General features: G+C 37.6%; 1 protein-coding gene across 2 annotated transcripts in view; it reads left to right on the top strand.

The window, feature by feature from the left end:
* The first annotated feature begins 256 nt into the window (after positions 1–256).
* The window catches only part of LOC131438990 (uncharacterized), a 46,552-nt gene continuing 20,930 nt past the window's right edge, over positions 257–25,878 (top strand). Inside the window, exons 1-2 of one of the 2 annotated variants that reach the window (XM_058609447.1) lie at positions 257–362; positions 8,413–8,535. In XM_058609447.1, the coding sequence (XP_058465430.1) occupies positions 8,467–8,535 (69 nt within the window). In that variant the 5' untranslated portion in view covers positions 257–362; positions 8,413–8,466. Of the gene's footprint in view, positions 654–8,412; positions 8,536–25,878 lie in introns of both variants that reach the window. The other variant, XM_058609446.1, reaches the window with a different exon arrangement.

Here is a 25,878-nt window from a genome sequence, read left to right as displayed (position 1 = left end):
CACCGTGGAAGTAAATAAAAAGGAAAACGGTGTGATATTAACACTAAACTGATTTATTATCTATCCCCGGAATCTTCGAGGGATGAGGCGAGTAAGACGTGGAACGATCCTCGAAGAGAACTCTCGCTGGTCAACCAAACCCTCGGCAAGATCACGAGCACACGATCAAACATTCTCTCCCTCCTACGTCCGTCTGCTAGTGCGGCAATCAGCGGTATTCGTTTGCTTCCTCTTTCAAGTTCATTTAGTAGAACGTTGATATTCGCGAGGATCGAACGTTTTTTCTAGGTTGCGCGACGTGACTTCTTAATTTTTGAATGGTATTTTCTTCGACAACCATTTAAATAGTCTAAATCATTTCAGTAAGTCATTATGCTGCGGTGGTAATTTCCCCGACACTTCGAGGTTCGTCGTAACGAATCAATCGATCGATTTTATATTGTGCAGTGGATTTTTTTTGTTTCGGTGCTGAAGTGAAGTTACTAGACTCCGATAAAATGACTGCCGAGTCATTAAAACCGTTTCTTAATTCACCAAATGCTTTGAGTGCCCTATCCAGAGATTGCACGGAGAAGAAATCCGTGAAAAGTTGTCTGCTGGTTTGTGGTTCCGTTGTACTATGCATTTTCTCTTTGGCCGTAGTGGGATTAGATGTAAGGATAAGAAATACCTTTACGAACAGTTTACAGAAGTTTTTATACGAAATGAAGTAGATTATTGTAAAGCTTTGTCAAGATTTTAGAATGCAAGCTCTCTGATTGGTCATTCAAAGTATGAGCGAAGCAGTGAAACTACACAAAGAAGCAATATTATTTCTTACATCCTTTGTTCTTTGTTCAGGTGCTTGCTGTTCTTCGATTGTTTGTACGAAAACTATAAGTTTTGCATAACTTTTAAAAGATCGTTCGGCGGCATTACTTATCAAAATATTGTACACGATTGCACATAAATAGTGATATATTATGACAGCAGTTGGGTTCTGTTCAGTAAAATGAAACTAAAGGGTGTTTTTTGAGAGCTTGCTGATTTGAAATTTTAAATATTTTGGTAGATAATTTCTTGGCATTCAACCTTTAAATATGATTTCGGGCATATGCACAGTGGTTCAAAGGCCCAATTTCACGCTCCTTATTGATAACTCATTAAAACGTGGTTTCCGAGGTAAAGTATCTTCAGCAATGTTGTTCAGAATGATAGACGCCATCTTTTCGAAAATAGAAAGGTACTATTCCCGTAGCTTGAATGTAATTTATGATATAATATATTTTATGATAAGTGTGTTCTAAAACTCGTTTTTGTAAGAAAAAGTATATATTCATGTTTTACAAAGTGCTTTCTTTAAACGCATGCGTAACCAACATAACCAACGTACGCCCTTCAGGACAACGAGACAAAAATTATTTCATACTTCTTTTTCGATTGACAGAACTGCCTCAAGGTGTTTCGTAGAGATTAATTTCACCTGAATGAAGATCATTCAAAGGAACTGCCGTAACATTATCTGCTATATAAACTGATATATTGTATTTTAGGTTTTTATGCTCCAGAAAGTGCACATTGTTGTTGAATTCGCTAGAATTCAACTGTTATGCAATTCTTATTGAATTGAACGCATGAAACATTATTAGTTTTGTTCAGTTGTAGCAAATGCACTTGCTTTAAATGGATATTTATTTGCTCTTTAAGCAAAGTTTCAAGCTTTTTTATCGAACGTCAAATTGTACACTGCTTGAAGTAAACAGTATTATTTAATCATTTGATCGTTTCGAAATCGCTTGATTGCTTACAACATTATATTGCTCAGTGGTCCGAAACGAGAAATTAGCGAGACAAAACTATTTTCGCTATTAAATATTAGTTTTTGTAGTCCGTATCTTCACAAAAGTTGTTTGCATTCAACTGGCCCATCTTTTGATGCAAAAGATCATTAGGGTGGTCCATGTTTGGATTTAAATCTGAATTCTAACTTTTTTAATTGATTTTAAAATTTATTGCACTTCACAGCGAAGTTGTAGCAAATTTTATTTTGAGCAACTTTGCTGAAGAAGCCATCTTTCTTCCTCTTCATTTAGTCGAGTTACATCAATTTTTCGAAGTAAATGTAGGGTGGCTTTCAAAACAGTCACATTTTTATAGTTTACACGCAGAATTTCCACAACGAAGTTGATAAAAATTACAAAAAGGTGGAACAACGTAAAGTTTCAATCAAGTATTGACGTACACCCCGAGAACGCTTCGAAATAGTGTCGATTTATATTCAAAATATTCGTTCAGTTGATCTATCGTTAATATCGACGAAAATTGTGTGTCAATACTGTGTTCAACAGCGAGATTTAATTTTTTAGAGTCCGAGTAGTCCATTCATGGCATTCAAAAGTAATATACCGTTCATTTTCAGAGAGAATGTGAGATAATCAAAGGCAGTCGGGCACTTTGTGTTAGCGGAAATTTTTACAAAAGGTTTCCAACAAGAAGACACTACATGACATACAGCGAACGCAACAATAGACTATTTGAAAATGAGAGCAAAGGATATTAAATTTATCCATCGACTCGATTCAGTTGGTTCTGCGCAGTCCTGTAACAAAGTTAACCAAGAGTTATATGGATTTGAAATTACGAACTTCAATTTCAATCAAATTTGGGGAATTTTAATACCATACCGGTATCTGTTTCCAAGTAATGATAGTCTCACTATCAGTCAGAGATGCCAGATATTTTCATAGAAAATCTGTATTGCTTTGTTTTAAACATCTGTATTAATCTGTATTCACTAATAAAATGAAATTCTCACAACAAAATGACGTTAAAAGATGTTATTCCAATAGATTGTGCTTGTAGGATGGTAGATTCAATCAGTCATTGCCGCGCTCACAAGCATATACAACGACGAAATTTCATAGTTTTTTTTATTTATTTTATCCACAACAATTGAATTGTAATTCCATATATTTATCTAGTTTGAAAATGTAGACTTCATAATTTGACATGGAATTTCAACGCCTAAACTGCAACGTCAAGTCGGGTCATACAACTTTCAGTTTGACAGTAAAGTTTCATGATGCCATTACTTCCTTGGATATCAGTTCAAATTGGTTTCAAATTATAATATAAATGGATTTCACAACAGATTTTCATATTGTGATTTGTCCGTTGGTTGATAGACTTTTATCTCGTCACTGGAATCAAATACTAAAAGATTGCTCAGACAGAAAAGTTTAATTTTTTTCTTTTTGCTATATTCACCTAACCAGAGACCATTTTTGTAAAAACAGAAAATGAAAATTATAGAATGATAGTACCAAGGCAGAGTATGGATGTGAAAATATAAAACGGGATGGTGAGACGTGACAGAGGGTCTTTTACTGGTTCGGATAGTAAATGGTAAATACCTTTATCACTACTTTCCGACATACCAGTGACTCGAGCGATTCGCATTGTTCAGATGCCTAAGACCGACTCCTCTGGTAGAAGAAAAAATTTAAGTAACCAAATCGATTTCTGCTTGCTTCAATGACCCTCTGTCACGTCTCACCTTTCCGCTATATATATTCACATCCTTGCTCTCCCTTGCGTACTATCATTCTATAATTTTCAATTTCTGTTTCTACAAAAATGGTATCTAGTTAGGTGAGTATCGCAAAAAGAAAAAAGAAATAATGACTACTATACATAGTCGTTAATAAAGAAAATGTAAAAAATTAATGTTTTTTTTTTCTTACTTTCTGTGAGATCTGTAAAAATCTGTATTAAGTTGAGGAAATCTGTATAAAATCTGTACTCTGTATTAAATCTGTATGAGCATGTAAAAATCTGTATAATACAGATAAATCTGTATAAATGGCATCTCTGCTATCAGTGATGGCATTTCACCGGAGTGAAACACGCTGGTGTCAGATTCTTGTCTACACAGGCGATGCAAAAAGCGAAACATCGCACAAAGAGGAAAGTGCACTTCTTCTCAGTGGCGCATAGACAGAATTTATGTGTGTGCGTGTGGTTAAAGCAGCTGGTGCGAGTGAAACACATTCTCTTCGCATGAATCGCTCTCGCCTAAATACACCCAAGTGACAACTGATGCGTGCTAGTGAACGAGCACTTCTGTGATTTAATTTTTAAATTTATTGAAGGTAGTGCTGCCTTTGCTATGACAAACTTTTTCGCAGCAAGGAAAGCACTATATTTTAACGATAAATTGCGCTTTTGCTGAATATGCGTGCCCCACGTTTCTCTTATGCGATCCGTACACCAGAGTCCTCACCCAAGTAGCAATCCGCAACTAGTTCTGATACGACAAAGTCCAAACTATGTTGCAACAAGAGCACGAATATGTGTTTTATGTTATACTGGTTAAAACATGGTGACAGCAATGTTTCATCATAACATAACTAGTTACGAAATAGTTATTTAGGTTTCCAATCATAACATCTTTGTGTCATATTGAATTAAATATAATTTATAAGCCATCGTTACTTAATCTAAACATATTTTTAATCACAACAATGCTTCTAGCCACTAGTTGAAAATAAGTTTATTTGACTTCAATAGTAGCAACCCATAACTAGTTTTGATACCACTTAACCCAACTGTGTTGCAACAAAAGCACGAACATGTTTTTTTTTATCTTATACTGGTTAAAACAAGGTGACAGCAGTGTTTCTTTATAACGTAAACATTAAACTAACTATCATTTGTAAGTTATCGTTACTTGATTCTAACATATCTTTGATCACAGCTATGTTTTTAGCTACTAGTTGAAAAAAGGTTTATTTTCCGTTGCGAAACCATTATAAATACGTTAACGTATATGTGAATCGTTACTGTGAATTGATATAGCAATAACTTAGATATTATAAGATTATTACATATAATTTCTTCATTGATTCAGATAGTTATCGTTAAGTTTTCCCAACGTTATGATAACTAAAATGCAAACAAAACAACCTTTGTTGGCTTGAATATAGCGAACACAATATGGAGTCTCAAGAAGTGTATGTAACGTAAATAAAACCAGGATATTACTTTCTTCAAAACTACTTTTTGCCGAAAATAGTGAAAGGCAGAATAGTCATTTTTGTTCTATGCACTGCCATAAACACGAAGAAAATAATATAGGGATTGAACATCGAATGTGATAATATTATAGTTCTCATGATATATGAATTTAAAATGATGAGAAATCACTCTACTTGGAATAATTTTGAGCATTCTGAACATAGGGTTATTTTGTTGTTTATTTTTTATATCTTCATAAACAGATTTTGATTGAAGGCGCATAAAAAACAGTTAAGTAAAATTGAATTCCGCTCGACAATTTTTGGATCGTAGTGAAATTTGTACCTTGTATCAAGTTTGTAACTTAAAGTACTATTCTGATTTTTTTTGATGATGGAAAAGTATTCTGGATTCATTCAATGTTTATAATGTCGATGGTGACTAAGTTGCAACTAGTTTACTTGGAAACAAGTTATTTTCAAGTTATGAAAAGATAAGTTATTTCAGTATGGCATTACAACGTAACGACATCATATTTTTAGCCGACTTAACAACTAGTAGAAGCTGCGCTTTTTGAGTCATGCAAGTGGTTAGATGTTAGTAACAATCACTCAAATATCTGGTTGCAAACTACAGGGTCCGGCACTCGAAGTGTAACCAATTAAAAAGGCCATAAATTCAGTTTGGAAAATTACTTTTACTTAATTCAAAGTACAAAATGTGTAAAAATAATACAAAATTCAGAATCAATTCACTTTTGCTCGCTATGACCACCTTTTGCCTTGACTTGATGACTTGAGAGAGCGAAGGAGTTGCTTCGTTTGGCCGAATGTGGCTGGCAGGTATTTTGGCCCACTCGCGGACAATAACTTTTTTCAGCGCCTCGAGACTGGTGTATCTTTTAGTTCGGACTTTGCTCTCCAAAATGGCCCAAAGAGAATAATCCATTGGATTCGCATCTGGTGAATTCGAGAGCCATTGTGTGGACGTGATGAAGTTCGGAACGTTGTTTTTCAGCCATTCTTGGTTCACTCGAGCTTTGTGAGACGGTGCCGAGTCCTGCTGAAACGTCCATGGTCTGCCACCGAAATGTTTGTCTGCCCACGGCTTCAAAGCAACCTCCAGAATACTTTCCCGATAATATGTCGCATTTACCTTGACGCCAGGCTCGATGAAAACGATTGGAGAGCGCCCATCTGCGGTTACAGCGGCCCAAACCATTATCTGTTGCGGGTGCTGCCTCCTGGTGGCCAATCGATGACTCAAATTCTCGTATGAACGGTCGGTCAAGTAAACCCTATCGTTTTGAGAGTTTACGAATTGCTCAATTGGAAAAATTTTCTCGTCAGAAAATACAATGTTCGGAAATTGACCGCTTTCGGCCAAACGAAGCAACTCCTTCGCTCTCTCAAGTCATCAAGTCAAGGCAAAAGGTGGTCATATCGAGCAAAAGTGAATTGATTCTGAATTTTGAATTATTTTTACACATTTTGTACTTTGAATTAAGTAAAAGTAATTTTCCAAACTGAATTTATGGCCTTTTTAATTGGTTACACTTCGAGTGCCTGACCCTGTAGTCACAAACAAGCTAGCGTAACAAAAATTGTTACTTGGGCACCGGCGTGCGCACTTCGGAGAAAATATATTCATCCACCTCAGAGAATTTCAGAGCGAGCTGTGCTCTAGCAATTTGGTGTGATCCAGAGCTAGAGTTTAAAGAAAATAAACACTCGCTCTCATGATGCGTGCACACTTTACCTATATAACAGTGGTGCATATGTGTGAAAGAGGAGAGCTCTCGTTGATGTTGTCAGTGCGAGGGGAGAAATTTCGCTTCGTCACACAGAGGAGATGGACATCTCTGCTCACTTTTATAAAGCGTTGGCATAAAATCGCAGGGATTTAAGAGGTGAAGATATACAATAAATATCAAGCGGCTGTACTGAATGAACGATAAGAAAGAAAACGTGTTTCCTTGTAGAGTGATTAAACTTAACAACTTCACGAGTGGAAATAGTTAGCAGGTTCGACTTCAACCTCTAAGGTGTATATTTTGGCAAATTTTTACTTTCGCAATTACCATTATTTCGATTTTTCAAATCTGTTTTTCGTTGGGTAAAACTACACTGATAACGCCTTCACGGCAGAATCTTTTAATTGTGATAGTCTTTACATGAGCGATAAATCCTGATTATTTTCTCACCCTTCTATCAGGAATCAGAACTAATTGGCTCAAGTGGCACGTTCGGTTGCACATATCGTACTTTTGTTTCATATGTTTTTGATGTTTTTTTAATCAATCGAATGAAATGCGCGGACGGTTAACTAAGCTAATCTGAATGTCTTGAAAAATTTACCAAATAATTATGAGACTACGTAGACTTTAGTTAAAACCCCCACCCTTCCACCCTCGTAGACTGACGTAGACTTTCGTGAGACCGCCGCCCCCCTTGAGAGTTTCTATTTAATAAAGATAATTTCTTTAAGATCAACATGGAGTTTATCAGTTTTATTTCGTGTAATAGAACCCTCAAAACGGATGCTTGTTGAATAAATCTGGTAACAAAACTACTTCATGCGAGATCCAAATAACGTCACAGAAACTATCAGAACTCAATTAGATAACAAATAACTTATTAGGTACGAAATTTATCAATAGACATTGCAACTGTATCCAACCCCTAAGATATACTTGCTCTAATCATACAAGCTTCCAAAAAATATTCGCTCATCACGCATCACTACTTAATTATATTTTCAAGCACAAATGCACAATAAGTGTAGGCATACGACAATCGCCAAATGTGGAACTAATTTAGCTAAATAATGGAACGTTGTCCATCAACCAAAATCATCACCATCACCGTTGTTTGAGGATGGGATGATGATATTTACTTTCTTACGAGACGACTGCGATCTGGATCGCTACACACTACTTGAGACATGTGTGAAACTAACCGGATGCAACGCGGTAACTGACTTCCCTTCGGTCATGACGCGAAAAACGCATTCCATGTCATAATATCCATCCGCTGACAGAAGCAAGAATGATAAACCTCCAAAAAAGAACACTCCTTCTACCTACTTTATTTTATTCTGTGGCTTTCCGTCCGTCCGTACAACTGCAACCGTGTATAAGTGGACGGAGACGGACGGAGCGGATAATTTCGAGTTGATACCATTTCGCACAACCTACGAGATGAGATTCTGATTCAAAGTCAAGGAACTGTGACGTCGGTTGGGTTGTGCACTGGCTGAAGTTTGTTTATATGTTGCCATCTAAAAATAGTACATAGTTGAACTGCCGCACTGGTAATTAGAGTGGCTTCCTTCCCGACGGCGATGGCTGGAATAGAATAGCTTCCTAACTTTACTTGATTCATCATCTTTCTCCTTTGCTTCTGTGGCTCGTTTCAGATATGGAATATCAACAGAATCACCGAACTGCAGCGAGAGGTCGACAACTTGAAGATGCAAACGCAGGAGCTGCGCAATCTACGGATCGGGAGTCTGGAAGATTTCAGCGACTTTGAAGACGCGGTAAGTTTATTCGGGTTATCGTGGTTGTGTAATGAATTCGTAAATTGTTATTCCTGCATGTTCTATTTTTAGCGAAATTACGCTCGATTGAGTTTTATTGGTAATATGTAAGCAATTCGTTAAGTTTTTTATATTTATATAGTTCTTCTATCGACATATTAGAAATAGTCTTCAACGGGCAGCTGCCGTACAGCAAAAAAGAGCCTGAAATTAAACAACCGTTTTATCTCCTACGAACATCACTGGAATCGATGATGAGAAATATCAAAATCACGTGTTTCCGACGCATTGTTCCACCACTTATATCGATGTTGGCATTAAATTATTACGAGTTCATCGGTTAGTTAGTCTATTGCAATGTTGAGCATCTCATGTATGCATGACATCACAGTGGAGCTGCGTGTCAACTGCGAATAAAAGCTTTTCACCTCACGTGATTTTCTGCGATATTTTATTGTTGCCTAATAAACATTCTCGATTCACAAGCGTTCATTCAATGACGACAGTGCTGTGTTTGACATTTTCATGCACTTGATTAGGCACATAAGTGTTTCTCTCTCTCTCACTCGCTCTTAAACCAATAATACTATACGAACAGCAAACCAAACATGTCATACTAAATGTGCTCGCAAGAAGTAGACGCTTTAGTAAAAGTTCAAAGAGAATCCCGCATGGAACTGTCCCATACATCGCAAAGCCCGGAATTGAACTGATATCAGACAAGCGCAACGACCAATTATTATCTATAACCTTTTGTTAGTCTTTGATATGTGACCCGTCAACGACAGACGGATAGAAAGTTGTGTTGGTTCCTGTCTTCTTGGAATCATCTGTGATTTTTTCGGTGTTGGATTTCGTGTAGCTGGCCATGGTTTTCTTCCCATTTTCTACTGAAATTTGTTTTGACCAGCTCTGATTTTCAATCATTTCAGTGTAGGGATCAGTGATAACCCACGATATCTCCAATATTCCGATTCAGGTCTGCTCATTTAGTTTTGGATTCTTGGATTTTTTCCGGTTACATAATTTGTGATTTATGAACCATCTTTTGAATCTTAGTTTGTGAAAATCGGTTCAGCTATTTTTGATCAAATTAGGTTACAATATTTTCATTTTGCTGTTAGCTCAGTAATTGAACATACAAATGATTTTTCTTTATTATTGTATCAAATGAATATAACAAAAGTAAAAGTTGGGGAGAGCAGGTGTTTTGTTATTGGTCATTTTGATTCAGCATACAAAGTCAGCATACAAAAAGCATCACGGCTAAAGACAATTATTTCTAGTATTTCTCAACGCCTCTACCTGGAATTAAGCACATATTTGTAAGTATGAGATAGTTTTTTATTTCACTTAGTTTTTCACGAAATATGAAAATCTTTCCCCTTATATCCAATTTACAGGGTCCGCCATGTAACTTTTTTTTAAACTTCCTTCCGGTTAATTGTGGAATATAGTTTCATTCAAATGGCTGCCTCGACTGGCCTTGCAGTACGCCATACGGTCGGTCCAGTATTTTAGTACATTTTCGATTGTATGCAGTTTTATTTCAGCTATGGCTGCACGAATGTTGTCCTTCAAGGCTTGAATTGTCTCTGACTTGTCCACATAACATTTATCTTTGACAGGCCCCCAAAGATAATAGTCTAACGGCGTCAAATCACAGTTCCGAGGCGGCCAAACGACATCCGAATTTCGACTGATAACCCCAGATGCGACAATTTTGCTTATTGACATACCCACCGAGATGAAAATGTGCCTCATCCGAGAAGATGATTTTTGTCGTGAATACGACTTACTGTACTATGGGGCGTCTTTTCAAAATTTACCCTCTGAGAGAGTGATAAGTTTTTCATCATGAATATCTCCTGCTGTATCTAATGAATCAACATAATTTTTGCTACATGCCATCGGAAATATGATCACAATTTTAGGACAAAATTTTCAGTTGTGTGACATATCCTCAAATAGTTCAACATTAAACTTTTCTGAAATGTTTGGTATAAACGAGTATCAAAGAGGATAACACTATTGAAAAACCTGTTTGATTTAACTCATGACAGCACCAGCCAATCAGAACGCGAGATGTCTGCATCTATACAAGAGCATCCATATAAAAGTTGAGTGGTTCATTTTTCCTACCATTTGCTGAGCAACTGTTCCCGAAACAAGACACACGAGAGCAACATCGAGGACCTGTCGTCTCACTGTTTCCCGTTATGCGAACAGGAAAGGATTTTTTGCAAAGAGGCTGTCCGTACACCGCTGCCAGTAGCAGGTATAAAATGAAATGTGATGTGAGAAATAGCGTCATTTAAGTTAAAGCAGCTACTCTGAACGCACGAGACATCGTCAGCACGATCACACCGAAAACCGGTAGAAATGCAGCCAAAAAGTCCAGCAAGGCCTAGTGCTAAAGATAATCATAAAGAACTAGTTGAATTTTGTCGCTTTCCTACCATTTTCCGAGCAACTGTTGCCGTAACAAGACACACACGAGAAGTTTAAATAATTTGCACCGTCACTAACACATTCAATTACGAACGTCAATGCGAAAGTGGAAGTGATGATGTTGAACACATTTTTATACTAGTATACAAATATGCCGTGCGAAACAGAGTTGCCACGTATACAGATCAATATTAGTATGCGGCCGAAAACAAAAATGAACAAATTGTTAGAACAAAGGTTTCCACTTGATTTGCGCATTCTACTTTTCAGGCGTATCAGAACTGGCTAAACTTAAAGCAACCTTAAATATTCTTTATCACAGTGATGTGGTCGTCCTGAAAAGAACGGGGTTTTTTGTTCAACTCCTCGTCGTTACGGATGGCCAGCTGCAGATGGCGAGGGATGATTTTCGTTTTCTTGTTGTCACGGGCAGCGTTACCGGCTAATTCCAACACTTCGGCAGCCAAGTACTCCATCACTGCCGCCAGATAGACCGGTGCACCGGCACCGACACGCTCGGCGTAGTTCCCCTTCCGGAGCAAACGATGGATTCTGCCGCCAACAGGGAACTGTAGACCAGCACGGTTTGAGTGGGACTTTGTCTTGCCCTTAACTGTTCCTCCTGTGTACGTGTTTCTGCGTAAAAATTCCACAAGATGCTGTTAACAGCTAGCCAGCCAATTCAGTACACGTACACCGCTGCCAGTAACAGGTATAAAATGAAATTTGATGAAAGAAATAGCGTCATTTAAGTTAAAGCAGCTACTCTGAACGTACGAGACACCGTCAGCACGATGGCACCGAAAACCGGTAGAAAGGCAGCCAAAAAGTCCAGCAAGACCCATTCAAAGCACGTTTTAGTGCTAAAGATAATCATAAAGAACTACTTGAATTTTGTCGATTTCCTACCATTTTCCGAGCAACTGTTGCCGAAACAAGAAACACACGAGAACCATCTCAGATCTCAATATTTCCTACCAAAAGATTCATCAAGATGGAAATTAAAATAATTTGTACCGTCACTAACACATTCAATTACGAACGGCAATATGAAAGCGAAAGTGATGATGTTGAACACATCTTTATACTAGTATAGAGTCTTGTGAAAATATGCCATGCGAAACAGGGTTGCCATGTATACTGATAAATTTGTATTTTTTTTCTCTTTCAAGTTTGGAATATATAGTTGTAGAATAGTAGCTGTTTAATATAACTAATCTGTACTTTAATGTAGGTGCATCGCTTCAAACTCTATTAGTGAAAAAGGAGAAAGCCTGCACAATTCATTCAATCAATCAACTAACTGATATTCGGAAAAGTGATGGGAGCGTGTCAGTTTTTTCGTATTCACGACATCCAGTTATGTCTCTCCACCCGCCTTTTTTGGCAAGAAATCGGCGTCTTCTTCAAGCTGATCGCAAGCCCAGTTGGCGAGGCAATAACGCATCGGATGGTCTCGTGGCTTCAACTCCTGAATCAATTGAACTTTGTACGGTGTCATACCAAGGTCTCTATGCAAAATTCGTCTCAGCGATGTCTCCGAAATGTTCAATTGTTGAGATCGACCCTTCACTGATGTTCCTGGCGTCTCACGCACACTCTCGTCAACAGCAGCGCTATTCTAGGTTGTGCGCACTCTTTTGTGTTGTGATATGTTTTTAAGCTCATCCGTTTTTGCGAATAACAAGTGTCTAACTCGTTTTATATTGTGAATATTCTCGTTTGTTCGACAATTAGCGATATTGTTTGTGCATTAACTAGTATAACATAGAGAATGAAACAGTTCTCTGATTAGGCCATATGAATTTCCAGTACCGGAACCCGAGAACCGGTATAATCGAAGTCGGTTCGTATGGCCACCAACATGACATACAAACTCTACTAGTTTTAATTCAAATTTTGAAGATTTTATACGATTTTTGCCTCGTACTCTAAACGACGATTTAAATTTTTGTTGTATCCAAAAATATGCAGTAATTTTTGGTAGGACCATAAGACCTTTCATTTGACCCTAAGATTGGGAATAACGATTTTGAATCCAAATTAGAAATTTTTTACGGTTTTTGTTTCGCCGGTTTAAGCGACTGTGTACAATATTGAACATACTTTACCCTATAACTCCGGAACCGGAAGTCGGATCCGGATGAAATTTTGGAATTCCGTATGGGACCGTAAGATTTTTCATTTGAATATAAATTTATCAAAATCGGTTCTGCCATCTCCGAGAAAACCTAGTGAGATTATTTGACACATACTCACACACACAGACATTGCTTAGCTCTATGAACTGAGTCGAATGGTATTACTAGGTATTAGAATTTTTACTATTCGGTTTTTCAAGTGATTGCATAACCTTTCTATATGAGAAAGGCAAAACCATACTCATGTAGTTGCATCTGCTTTATGTGAAACGATTGTGCAACTCCATGAGGAAACATGAGTGAGGAAAACAAATGATATATCTAAAAATTGAATTGATCTACTTGTGAATAGAACATCGACAACGAACAGCATTTTTATGGTGAAACATGTATTTATACGCCTGCAATTTCCAAGCACCTTTGAATAAATGTGTTTTAATGATTGTACATCAGTCCAATCTTTTTAATGAGAAGAATCGAAATGTTGGTTAAAACATGCAAAAGATAATTTTCAAACATTACTACAATTTTTCAGATTATTTTGATTAAATTGATATTTTTATGAGCTAGGGAAATCTTTTAAATTTTTTTGCCTTTCTCATATAGAATGGCTATGCAATCATTGTGAAAACCGAATACCATTCGACTTAGTTCGTCCAGATCACAATTGTTTCAATTTGCAAGCCCTGCCTGCTGGTGCTCGTATCAGTGGTAGTTTTGTTTTCTAAAGAAGTTCTAGAGTAAAATAACTTTGATTTATCATATTTAAGGCACTTTTTACAGGGTCCGGCACTCGAAGTGTAACCAATTAAAAAGGCCATAAATTCAGTTTGGAAAATTACTTTTACTTAATTCAAAGTACAAAATGTGTAAAAATAATAAAAAAATTCAGAATCAATTCACTTTTGCTCGATATGACCACCTTTTGCCTTGACTTGATGACTTGAGAGAGCGAAGGAGTTGCTTCGTTTGGCCGAATGTGACTTGCAGGTATTTTGGCCCACTCGCGGACAATAACTTTTTTCAGCGCCTCGAGACTGGTGTATCTTTTAGTTCGGACTTTGCTCTCCAAAATGGCCCAAAGAGGATAATCCATTGGATTCGCATCTGGTGAATTCGAGAGCCATTGTGTGGATGTGATGAAGTTCGGAACGTTGTTTTTCAGCCATTCTTGGTTCACTCGAGCTTTGTGAGACGGTGCCGAGTCCTGCTGAAACGTCCATGGTCTGCCACCGAAATGTTTGTCTGCCCACGGCTTCAAAGCAACCTCCAGAATGATTTCCCGATAATATGTCGCATTTACCTTGACGCCAGGCTCGATGAAAACGATTGGAGAGCGCCCATCTGCGGTTACAGCGGCCCAAACCATTATCTGTTGCGGGTGCTGCCTCCTGGTGGCCAATCGATGACTCAAATTCTCGTATGAACTGTCGGTCAAGTAAACCCTATCGTTTTGAGAGTTTACGAATTGCTCAATTGGAAAAAATTTTTCGTCAGAAAATACAATGTTCGGAAATTGACCGCTTTCGGCCAAACGAAGCAACTCCTTCGCTCTCTCAAGTCATCAAGTCCAGGCAAAAGGTGGTCATATCGAGCAAAAGTGAATTGATTTTGAATTTTGTATTATTTTTACACATTTTGTACTTTGAATTAAGTAAAAGTAATTTTCCAAACTGAATTTATGGCCTTTTTAATTGGTTACACTTCGAGTGCCGGACCCTGTATAGTCAAACTTCACAGATTTTCACATTCATGAATAAATGAAAATTGAAATTTAACTATATTTCCCTGCAGACTTTAATTAGGTTTCGTCTTGTCATAGGGAAACAAGTGACGTTGGCATTGATATTCTCTTTTGATGAAGTGAAAGACGAAAATGCTTCGTCTCTCTTTCGTTCATTTAGTATGCAGTCATTTACAATTGAGGCAGTGAAAATGAAAATTGAGCTGTTAGAATTCTTGGATTCTTTCATAGAAAATACGTGAAAATTTTCGGCTCTGGTTAGCAATAAGAGTAATCAATCATTCTTAATTTATAGAAATGGTTTCCGAATACCGTGGAGTAAATATTTCGTTCATATTTCGGTGATTCCAAAGATAGATAATTTTTGATATTCTAAATATATTTTAAGAAATTTGAAGGACAAAGCAAAGCAAAGTCAAACATTCCTTTTGTAGAATTTGGCCTTTCTGTTTCAACAGACTTCGCAACCACACAGATAAAAATATTTTGTGATTTTACATTTATTTTCATGCACATATTTGAAGCAGGCAATTGAATGGAAATTTACATTACAAAACGAAGCGGTTTGTAAATATACAGTCTTGTTCAATGAAAAACTAAATGAATTTTAATGTAATTTTACATCAATCATGGTTTTAAATCAGATTTTCGTTTCAACTGATGTCTATTTCATAGTACTATCGGTTTACATGTCGTGTAAGTTTCATCTTTTATTTCTGTGCAATTCATAAGCGTACAAAATCATTGCATGGTTAGTGCTCTGATCCTACTTGCACTAATAGTATGTTCACATTAGCGCTGATATCAAGTGATATACGGATATACTTGATATCCGATGATATCATGTGCGATATCATTTGATATACCATACAAATTGATGTCAACGTGTATCATCATTTTGGCATGATATCCGGGATATCATGTACGATATCATGTCGAGTTGTCAAAAATCGCAACTAGCAACACGGATAATGACATTGAACGCACTCATTTATGAACGTCACTTTGAGAGTGACAATAAACAATCATTATAATTTCGAATTTTTCAACGAATAGTGGCGTTCGGAGACAATTAAATGCAAGACATCAATTATTGATTGAATTGTAGAAGAGATAAGCAATATTATTGATCTTACTCCTAATGGGAACATTCAATATGACAACTTGATTGTCAAACGATATCATTTCGATCATATGTGAACACTTCCACGTGATATGCATATCATCTCGGTATATCAAGTGATATCAGCGCTAATGTGAACATGGTATAAGACTCCTTCCAAGATCGGGGCTCGAACATACGACAACTGGCTTGTAAGACTAAGTAAAGATACGGTGATTTCAAATTATGGCAATGGTTATAGAAGACTCTACTTATAGAAACTGAGCTCAAATTCTTAAAATGAAACGAATGCCTTAAAAAGCCTTTATCAATGAGATTCGACTGGTTCTTACATCGATCGGATAACAATCTTAGTCAAATTTATTAGATGAATATAAATTCGTTTCAAAATCCGGTTTGTTACTATTTTGGTAGCTGTGAAAGCTTCCGTTGCTCTAAGGCCGCATCAAATTTATGACTATATTCCATTCTTTCCAAAACTTTGCGCCTGCTAACGCCAGATCATAAATCGCGTATTCTGTTCCGACCCACGCACAATCGCGTCTGCAAGAACGAAGAAAAGAAAAATTATGAAATCGCTCGTCTGCCCCAACCCGTATTAGAATAAAATCCTACTATCCCAGAGCAGACAACAACGAAAATACTGTAGATATTGCCAAATTGGTTGAATTTTTCACGGATTTGTAGCACCTGGGTGGATTATTATTCACGCGCTCGAAAAGGTTATCCATAAATTTACGGTGCCGACAACCCGACACAAAAATGATTCTGCAATTTGAATCTAGACCACGAACGTCCTTTGAGTTGAACTACTTTGTTACATTTACATGCAATAAACTTATGAATATCGGTTCTAGGGTAAAGTTAGTATTTTACAAGTTTTAATTCACAATATAATCCCCTTTTTTCAGAGATTTAAAACGCTTAATGTAGGGAACGCATGAGTGGTGGCGGATTTTTCAATTTGAATAATTTTCAACTGAGCTGTCACAACCCGTAGTTGCACTTTGTGATTGACGGAATGCATGAAAATGAGTCAACGAAATAACATCTGTAAGAAATAAAATCTATTTCCTCTTCAATACGTTCTTTCTTTCGGATGTTTACTTTTTGAGTTATAAAGGGTGATTTTTTAAGAGCTTGAGAACTTTTTTAAACAATAAAACGCATAAAATTTGCAAAATCTCATCGGTTCTTTATTTTAAACGTTAGATTGGTACATGACATTTACTTTTTGAAGATAATTTCATTTAAATGTTGACCGCGGCTGCGTCTTAGGTGGTCCATTCGGAAAGTCCAATTTTGGGCAACTTTTTCGAGCATTTCGGCCGGAATAGCCCGAATTTCTTCGGAAATGTTGTCTTCCAAAGCTGGAATAGTTACTGGCTTATTTCTGTAGACTTTAGACTTGACGTAGCCCAACAAAAAATAGTCTAAAGGCGTCAAATCGCATGATCTTGGTGGCCAACTTACCGGTCCATTTCTTGAGATGAATTGTTCTCCGAAGTTTTCCCTCAAAATGGCCATAGAATCGCGAGCTGTGTGGCATGTAGCGCCATCTTGTTGAAACCACATGTCAACCAAGTTCAGTTCTTCCATTTTTGGCAACAAAAAGTTTGTTAGCATCGAACGATAGCGATCGCCATTCACTGTAACGTTGCGTCCAACAGCATCTTTGAAAAAATACGGTCCAATGATTCCACCAGCGTACAAACCACACCAAACAGTGCATTTTTCGGGATGCATGGGCAGTTCTTGAACGGCTTCTGGTTGCTCTTCACTCCAAATGCGGCAATTTTGCTTATTTACGTAGCCATTCAACCAGAAATGAGCCTCATCGCTGAACAAAATTTGTCGATAAAAAAGCGGATTTTCCGAATGGACCACCTAAGACGCAGCCGCGGTCAACATTTAAATGAAATTATCTTCAAAAAGTAAATGTCATGTACCAATCTAACGTTTAAAATAAAGAACCGATGAGATTTTGCAAATTGTATGCGTTTTATTGTTTAAAAAAGTTCTCAAGCTCTTAAAAAATCACCCTTTACGAAGTTTTATGTCAAAATTTTCAGTTTTTTAACAGTATCTGTCACATTTGACCTTGAGAACAGAATATGTTTTCAGAATTAGATTTCGCACGGTAATGGCTATCAAACAAGCTATAGTTTGTTCAAATCCGTCCATTTTTAACGGAGATATCGACATTTTTGTGTACGCGACTTTTCCCCCTATTCCAGCAATATGAGTTTTGTAAACTGTATGACAAAGTAATGCTTAGGAGCAACGTAAAACTCGATTTTTTATACTGTTACATACGATTGTTTCTAAGTACCAAGAAGTACAGCATCCTTTTTCATGACATTATGCCTCGGACCGAATTTAGCACGGTTCGGTTTTGGCAACATAATCATTCGAATATGGCATATGTAATTCAGATGATGGGAGAATTTTCGAATTGCAAGCAATTCCATAATTATATTGATTTAACCTACTTACAGCAATAAATATTGCAAGAACATAACACCCATACACCATTCGAATCAATTCGTCGAGATCAGCCAATGCGTGGGATATTCTGGATCCGATTTCTGGTTCCGGAACTACAGGATGATATGTGAAATGAAATTAAAATTGTGTAACTCATTTTTCTCATACATGGCTGAACCGAACTAAGATTCAAATGAAATCTAAGAATTAACAGTTCGGCTGAAAAGTTCGTATCGTTTAATAGAAACACACATTTTTTCGCCAAAATTCGTTTTTATTATTCAACATAATTGCCATCAGAGGCGATACAGCGATTAAAGCGATCTTCCAACTTTTCGATACCATTTTTGTGGTACGATTTGTCCTTTGCCTCAAAATAGGTCTCAGTTTCAGCGATTACCTCTTCATTGCTTCTAAATTTTTTACCAGCGAGCATTCTCTTGAGGTCTGAGAACAGGAAAAAGTCACTGGGGCCCAAATCTGGAGAATACGGTGGATGAGGGAGCAATTCGAAGCCCAATTCGTTCAATTTCAGCATGGTTTTCATCGACTTGTGACACGGTGCATTGTCTTGATGAAACAAAACTTTTTTCTTCTTCAAATGAGGCCGATTTTTTGAAATTTCGTCCTTCAAACGCTCTAATAACGCTATATAATAGTCACTGTTGATGGTTTTTCCCTTTTCAAGGTAGTCGATGAAAATTATACCATGCGAATCCCAAAATACAGACGCCATAACCTTACCGGCCGATTGTTGAGTCTTTCCACGCTTTGGGTTCGGTTCATCGCGTGCAGTCCACTCAGCTGACTGTCGATTGGACTCCGGAGTGAAGTGATGGAGCCATGTTTCGTCCATTGTTATATATCGACGAAAAAAATCGGTTTTATTTCGATATGACAGCTCCAAACACTGCTGAGAATCATCAATTCGTTGTTGTTTTTGATCGATTACGAGCTCACGCGGCACCCATTTTGCACAAAGCTTTCTCATATCCAAATATTCGTGAATAATATGTCCAACACGTTCCTTTGATATCTTTAGGGTGTCAGCTATCTCGATCAACTTCACTTTACGGTCATTGAAAATCATTTTGTGGATTTTTTTCACGTTTTCATCGGTAACAGCCTCCTTCGGACGTCCACTGCGTTCATCGTCTTCGGTGCTCAAATGACCAGTACGAAATTTTGCAAACCACTTACGAATTGTTGCTTCGCCCGGTGCAGAGTCTGAATAACACTCATCAAGCCATTTTTTGGTATCGGCGGCACTTTTTTTCATCAAAAAGTAGTGTTTCATCAACACACGAAATTCCTTTTTTCCATTTTTTTCACAATAACAAAAGTAGCTTCACTCAAAATGCAATATCTCACAAACTAATAATCAGACAGCTGTCAAATTTATACACGTATCTTTTGAAGGTTGGTACTAACTGAAAGTGGTATGGATTTAATTCTAGTGGCGCCCTCTCATAGAAACGATACGAACTTTTCAGCCGATCTGTTATCTAAGATTCAAATGAAAAGTTTTAAAATCCTATAAAACATCTTGCTTTTCGATCAGATCCAACTTCCGGTTTAGGGGATACAGGATGATTAAGGAGTGCATTGAAAATAAGCTATCCACACACATTTGTGTTGTACGCATGTATTTGTGATGGTTGTTTATGCTCAGATCACAGCATGCTGTACGTTTGGCTGTCAGTTTTCGTTTGTTTACTTGTTTGTTCGATTGAAATTCTGCGTTTTCAAAATGTCGCGTATTGAAAAGGAAGTGAAAATGGTGGTTCTGGACACATGGCTAAGTGAGAAAGGCCTTACTATGCGAAAATTGGAGAAGCAGTTTGGAATTCATCATGCCAGTATTAAAACCATCATTAATAAGTCTGGGGAACACTATTCTTTGGATGAGCTACCAGGAAGAAACAGAAATCCCGGTTCTTCCAACCCGAAAATGGGCCAGAAAGTGGTATCTCCAATCATGAAAAACAAATCAATGTTAATACGTGGTTTAGCCAAAAAGCAGGAACGAGTGTCGGAATGATCCAGCGTATCAAGTTGCGAAATCTCCTGAAGACCTACAAGAAGCAGAAAATCTCGAAACAAAGTGTAGAACAGAGGAAGCGAGCAGCAACAAGAGCCCGGAAATTGTATTCGCGTCTTTTGCATGCGTTTTGATGGACGATGAGACTTATGTAAAGGAGGACTCAAAAACCCTTCCAGGTTTACAATACTTCACTGTCATCGTTGGGGAGGATGTGAGTGATGCGGACTGGTCGATTCAAGTGGAGGAATTCGGTCGAAAGGTACTGGTATGACAAGCGATATGTTCCTGTGGTTTAAAGTCAACCATTCTTTACACTACCGGAACTATAAATGCAGAAATCTATTGATCTGAGTTTCTCCAGAAGAGATTTCTGCCTTTCTCACTATGCCAAGACCAGTCTCAATAGGCTTGCGGACAAGATTATAAATTTCGTTGAGAAAATATCAATTCACCAAATTGTCCTCAGCTTCTACCCATCGAACGTTACAGGGCAATCGTGAAGAGGGTCTTCAAGAAGGCTGGTAAGGCAGCTGCAGGAGTTAAAAAAATTAGGCTCAAGCGTCCAAAAAATGCGATGCAACACTTGTCCGGAACTTGATGAAGAGCGTTCGATCAAAAGTTTGAAAATTCGTGAAGGAATAACTTAAATTTCATCCGGTTTTCATTATGCTCAAGTTTAACCTCGTGCAATAGGATCAGTTTTTAGTTTGAATAAAATATCGTTTTTTATCATAATTTGAAAGAAAAAATTTACCCCCAGACTTGCTATGCTTGCTATATGCAGACGACATCGTCCTAATCGCTAGCGGAGAGAACGCCAAGACGGTCGAATCCCGGCTGCAAAATGCTCTGAACAGGACTGAGAAATGGGAAGCTGAATCTGGATTCAAAATATCGGAAGCAAAAAGTGCCACGGTTATCTTCAAAAACACGCGCTCCCGCAAACCGGGAATTCCGAACTCCCTACAACTCAACGGCACACCAATATCCCGAAGGAATAGCTACAGATGCCTAGGAGTTATTTTCGACCAATGTCTTCAATTCCGGAAACACGCAGAAGCCAACTTTCAACAGAGGATTCAATTCTTACGAAGTGTGGCAACCAGAAACTGGAGAGGAGATAGACACACGCTGCTCAAACTTTATCGAGCCACTGTCCTCGAAATGTTACTATACGCCGCACCTGTAATCTCCGGTATGAGTGAAGTATCGTTGAGAAGACTAGAAACGATTCACAACGCTAGATTAAGAACGATCATAGGAGCATTCCACACAAGACCAATTGACAGTTTACACGCAGAGAGTGGAATCCCAAATATACAAATCCTACTTGAGCAAAGAACCGCCATCTTTGCGGCGCGTAGAATCGCTATACATAACGGCAGGACTGACGAACTCAACGACAATGAAAGAAATCTGAGCGACGATAGTAACCCATCTAGTGACGAAACAGAGGACAGCGGAGAGCTCTGGGGAACAGCAGCTCGCATAATCAAAGAAGCCAACACAGCCATATCAAGAGGAAAGCACGCCTTACAAAAAATCGACCTAACTGTACCGGAGATAGTTACCTTCACATGCCCAAGTACAGCACCCTGGTTCAAAACGAAAATACTAACAGATAAAAGCCTTTTTACGAACACACAGCAACCACTAACCCCGGCAGAATTATGCACTATGTTTAGGAAATTAAAAAATTCGAAGTATCCCATACACCAATGCATCTATACAGATGGTTCCAAAAACCACGATAGATGTGGCTACAGCGTAGTATCAGAGGATTTGAAAATACAGAAAAGAATTAACGGCATGTGTAGCATATACTCAGCTGAAAGCTTAGCAGTCATGGACGCACTATCCTGGATTGTAAATAACCCTAGAATAGGTACTTACAACGCTCGAAAAGCAGAAAATCAATAGTAAATGGAAAGACAAATTCCAAGCATCGTATGCTGAAGCTAGAAAAAAAGGTACAGAAGTGATCGTGTGCTGGGTACCAAGCCACGTTGGTATTACCGGAAACGAAAAAGCGGACCAAAACGCGAAGCCTAAAATCAAAAATCATAGATAACAAGCAAATCGACCTAAAATAATTTAAAGCGATAATAAAAAACGGAATACTAAGTAGGTGGCAGCAATGTTGGAATCAAGAAACACGCAACAAACTTCGTGAAGTCAAAAATACAATTTCACCTTTTACGGAAGCAGTTGGAACAAAAAGACAAGAAAGCGTAAAATTGGCAAGACTACGTATAGGACATACACTTGTCACACATAGTTATCTGTTGCATAAGACCGAAACACCACGATGTCTACTGTGCAATAGCATACTATCGATTAAACATGTGATCGTAGACTGCGCAGCACTGACGGAAAAGCGTGAAAAAATAGGACTGTCACCCAACCTGCGGGAAGCCTTCGCGGATGACTAGGAACGAGCAAAAACAGTGATAAAATACCTCAAAGATATAAAGCTATATGATCAAATTTGAGTACTAAATAGTACAAGCGAACTGTATTTACAACTTTCAACGGACCTAAATGACTTTGTTTAAAAAGGTCCCTGAATAAAAAAAAAATTTTGGATAGCTTATTTTCGATACACTCCTTAATATAAAAATGTCTATTTCACATAAATTAATCAGGTTTATCGGGATTACAGATTTGGCTAGTCGATAACCAAATAAACTCATTTCAGTTTTCGATTCGGATTTAATTCGCACTACGATTTCTCAAAGATGTGTATACTGATTTTCAAACATTTTGAAACAAATGTGAACTATACAGCTACTTAGGTGATTTTATCTGACTTCGGCTACACCAATTTTTGAATTCCGGTTCCAGTATCGGATCGTTTCTCAAAGCTCGTTTTCTTAAAAAAAGTTAAATCGACAAAGAAAAGTTAATTAATTTTATCCAATTCTGACTTCCGATTCTGAAATTACAGGATGATGAACTTTTAAAATTCAAACCGATATAGAAGATGACAATCCCAAAAAGCTTCAAAGTAGGAATCAAAACTATTGCAATTTATTACCGGCTCTGGAAATACCTTAAATAACCGTAAACTCTAAAGTGGAACTTACTTCGACATATCATGGAATGTTTAATCGATTGTCACACTTTTAGATTCAAATTCGATCCGATTTGCAGTTTCGACAATACAGAGTAACGAGTGATTAAAATCTCAAATTGTCGACGGTCATTAAAATAATGTCATGAGAACTGAAACACCGAAGAATATTCATGCTAGGTGGATTGAGCACGTTTTTCCTATCATACTTCGCTTTCGCTTGTCGGAAGCGGCGGCCTCTTGCATACAAACCTGTAACCGCCGCGATTGCCCGGTCTACTCAAAATTAGGTTTCTCTGCTTTAGTTAGGCAGCACACGAATCAAATCGATGTGACGAAGCCGCATTAGATATATTTTCACTTAGTAAACTCCGCTCTGAAGTTCACGAATCAATCTATATTCAAGAATTACAATCGTAGGTCAAAAAAACTGGCGTTAACGTATTATCATTCATTTGTGTTTATTTTAAATCAATTCCAATTATGATATTAAGACAATTGCAGGAATCGGTGAAATGACCCTTTCGGCGAAATGGCTTTCGGCGAAATGACATTCGGAGAAGTGGCCCATTCGGCAAAATGTCATTCGGCGAAATGACCCTTTCGGTGAAATGACCCTTTAGGTGAAATGACCCTTTCGGCGAAATGACCCTGATCCATTGGTTATACAACTTTAGGACTTGAAAATATGAATGTTTTAATGGCAAATTAGTTAGGTTCTGCATCTTTTTTACGTAGTGATTGAAATGAGCTTTTTTATCCTATCACAATCATCAGCCCCATAATTTCGGAACCGAAAATCCGGATAAAATTCAATAGGTGATTGTGGGATCGTAACACCTTCCATTTGTCTCTAAGTTTGTCAAAATCGGTGACTAGAAAATTCGAAACACTTTTGTTTCACGTTCTATTTTGAATATTATCGATGCGAAAATTGTAATAATGGGGTTCAAAGTCAATCGTAATCTATTTGGTAATACATTCAAATGTTTACACAAAAAAATTATTCAGTTTTTTTTGCAGCCAAAGGAATGACAAACTTACAGAAAAGATGATTTTATGGATTTGGAAAAAAGTTACGCTCAGAAACAGAACTCGAACCTGCGTTCTTATGAATTCCGTGCATGGGTGGCGAAACGGTAGCGCGTATGCACAGAATGCATAAGAACGCAGGTTCGAGTGCTGTCTCTAAGCGTATTTTTTTCCAAAAAAAATCATCTTTTCTGTAATTTTTCCATTCATTTGACCTCTCCAATATATGTTTCCACTCAGTCATTGCAAAAACTTAACTTAGTTATGGTGACTTTATGTCAAACCAACTAAAAATTAATAAATCGTTGAACACAATTGCGGTTTGATTTTCCGAAACAATCTGCTTCTGCTAGGAAAGGGCAGACTATCATAGGGTCTATCGCTGACGCTGCCAGCGCGTGGCACCAGTAGAGAAGGTGACAAGCGATCAAAATTACACTCTTCTATTCAGTGCTTGAGCGGAAAATAAGTATAGAGCGAGAAGAGTAGTATTTGATGAACAGAGAAAATGTTTGGATGTATGTTACCGGTCGTGAGACTGCTAGGAAGTGTTCGATGTACGCTTTATCATGCCTGGTCGTGTTTTAGAGCTGTGGCTATCACAAGGCTTAGGGTGACGAAATGGTAGTGTGTAAGCACGTTAGAGCGTATCTTTTTCCAAAAAATCATCTTTTCTGTAATTTTTCCATTCATTTGGCTTCTCCAATATATGTTTCCAATCAGTCATTGCAAAAAACTGAACTTAGTTATGGCAGCTTTACGTCAAACCAACTAAAAATTAAAAAGTCGAAAAAATCTATTTCCGGCTATAGTTCTTTGTTTGCTTATGAGACATTTATAGGGCTCATTTGAAACAATCATTTTGCTGTAGGTGGTATGTTGCTACGTTTTGGCGTTTATTTTTCTCTTTTTTTTTTGTTTGGATTATAGAGGTTTTAACCTTGAGGTCATTCACCTCTTCGGACCAGAAATACCTTCTGACCCTACGTGCGGGGTTGTGAATCGAACCCCGGTGGGCTGCATGAAAGGCATCGACTTACCCATCACGCTATACCCGTCCCCCTACTTTTTTCTGGTTTTTGTTAGGCTAATTCAATACTCTCCCTTTTTCTTTTAAAAATTGACTTATTTTATGACCTTTCAGAAACCGTGTAGGACTAATTTCTATCGATCGGGCATCAATTGAATAATGCGATTAGGAGGTTGACTAGTTTTTAATAAAAAAAAACAATCATAACTTTTTAAAAG

The sequence above is a fragment of the Malaya genurostris genome, chromosome 3 (assembly GCF_030247185.1).
Source record: "Malaya genurostris strain Urasoe2022 chromosome 3, Malgen_1.1, whole genome shotgun sequence".
Lineage (NCBI taxonomy): Eukaryota > Metazoa > Arthropoda > Insecta > Diptera > Culicidae > Malaya > Malaya genurostris.
Note: the sequence above shows the minus strand (reverse complement) of the source record. Positions and strands in the feature narration are given on the sequence as shown.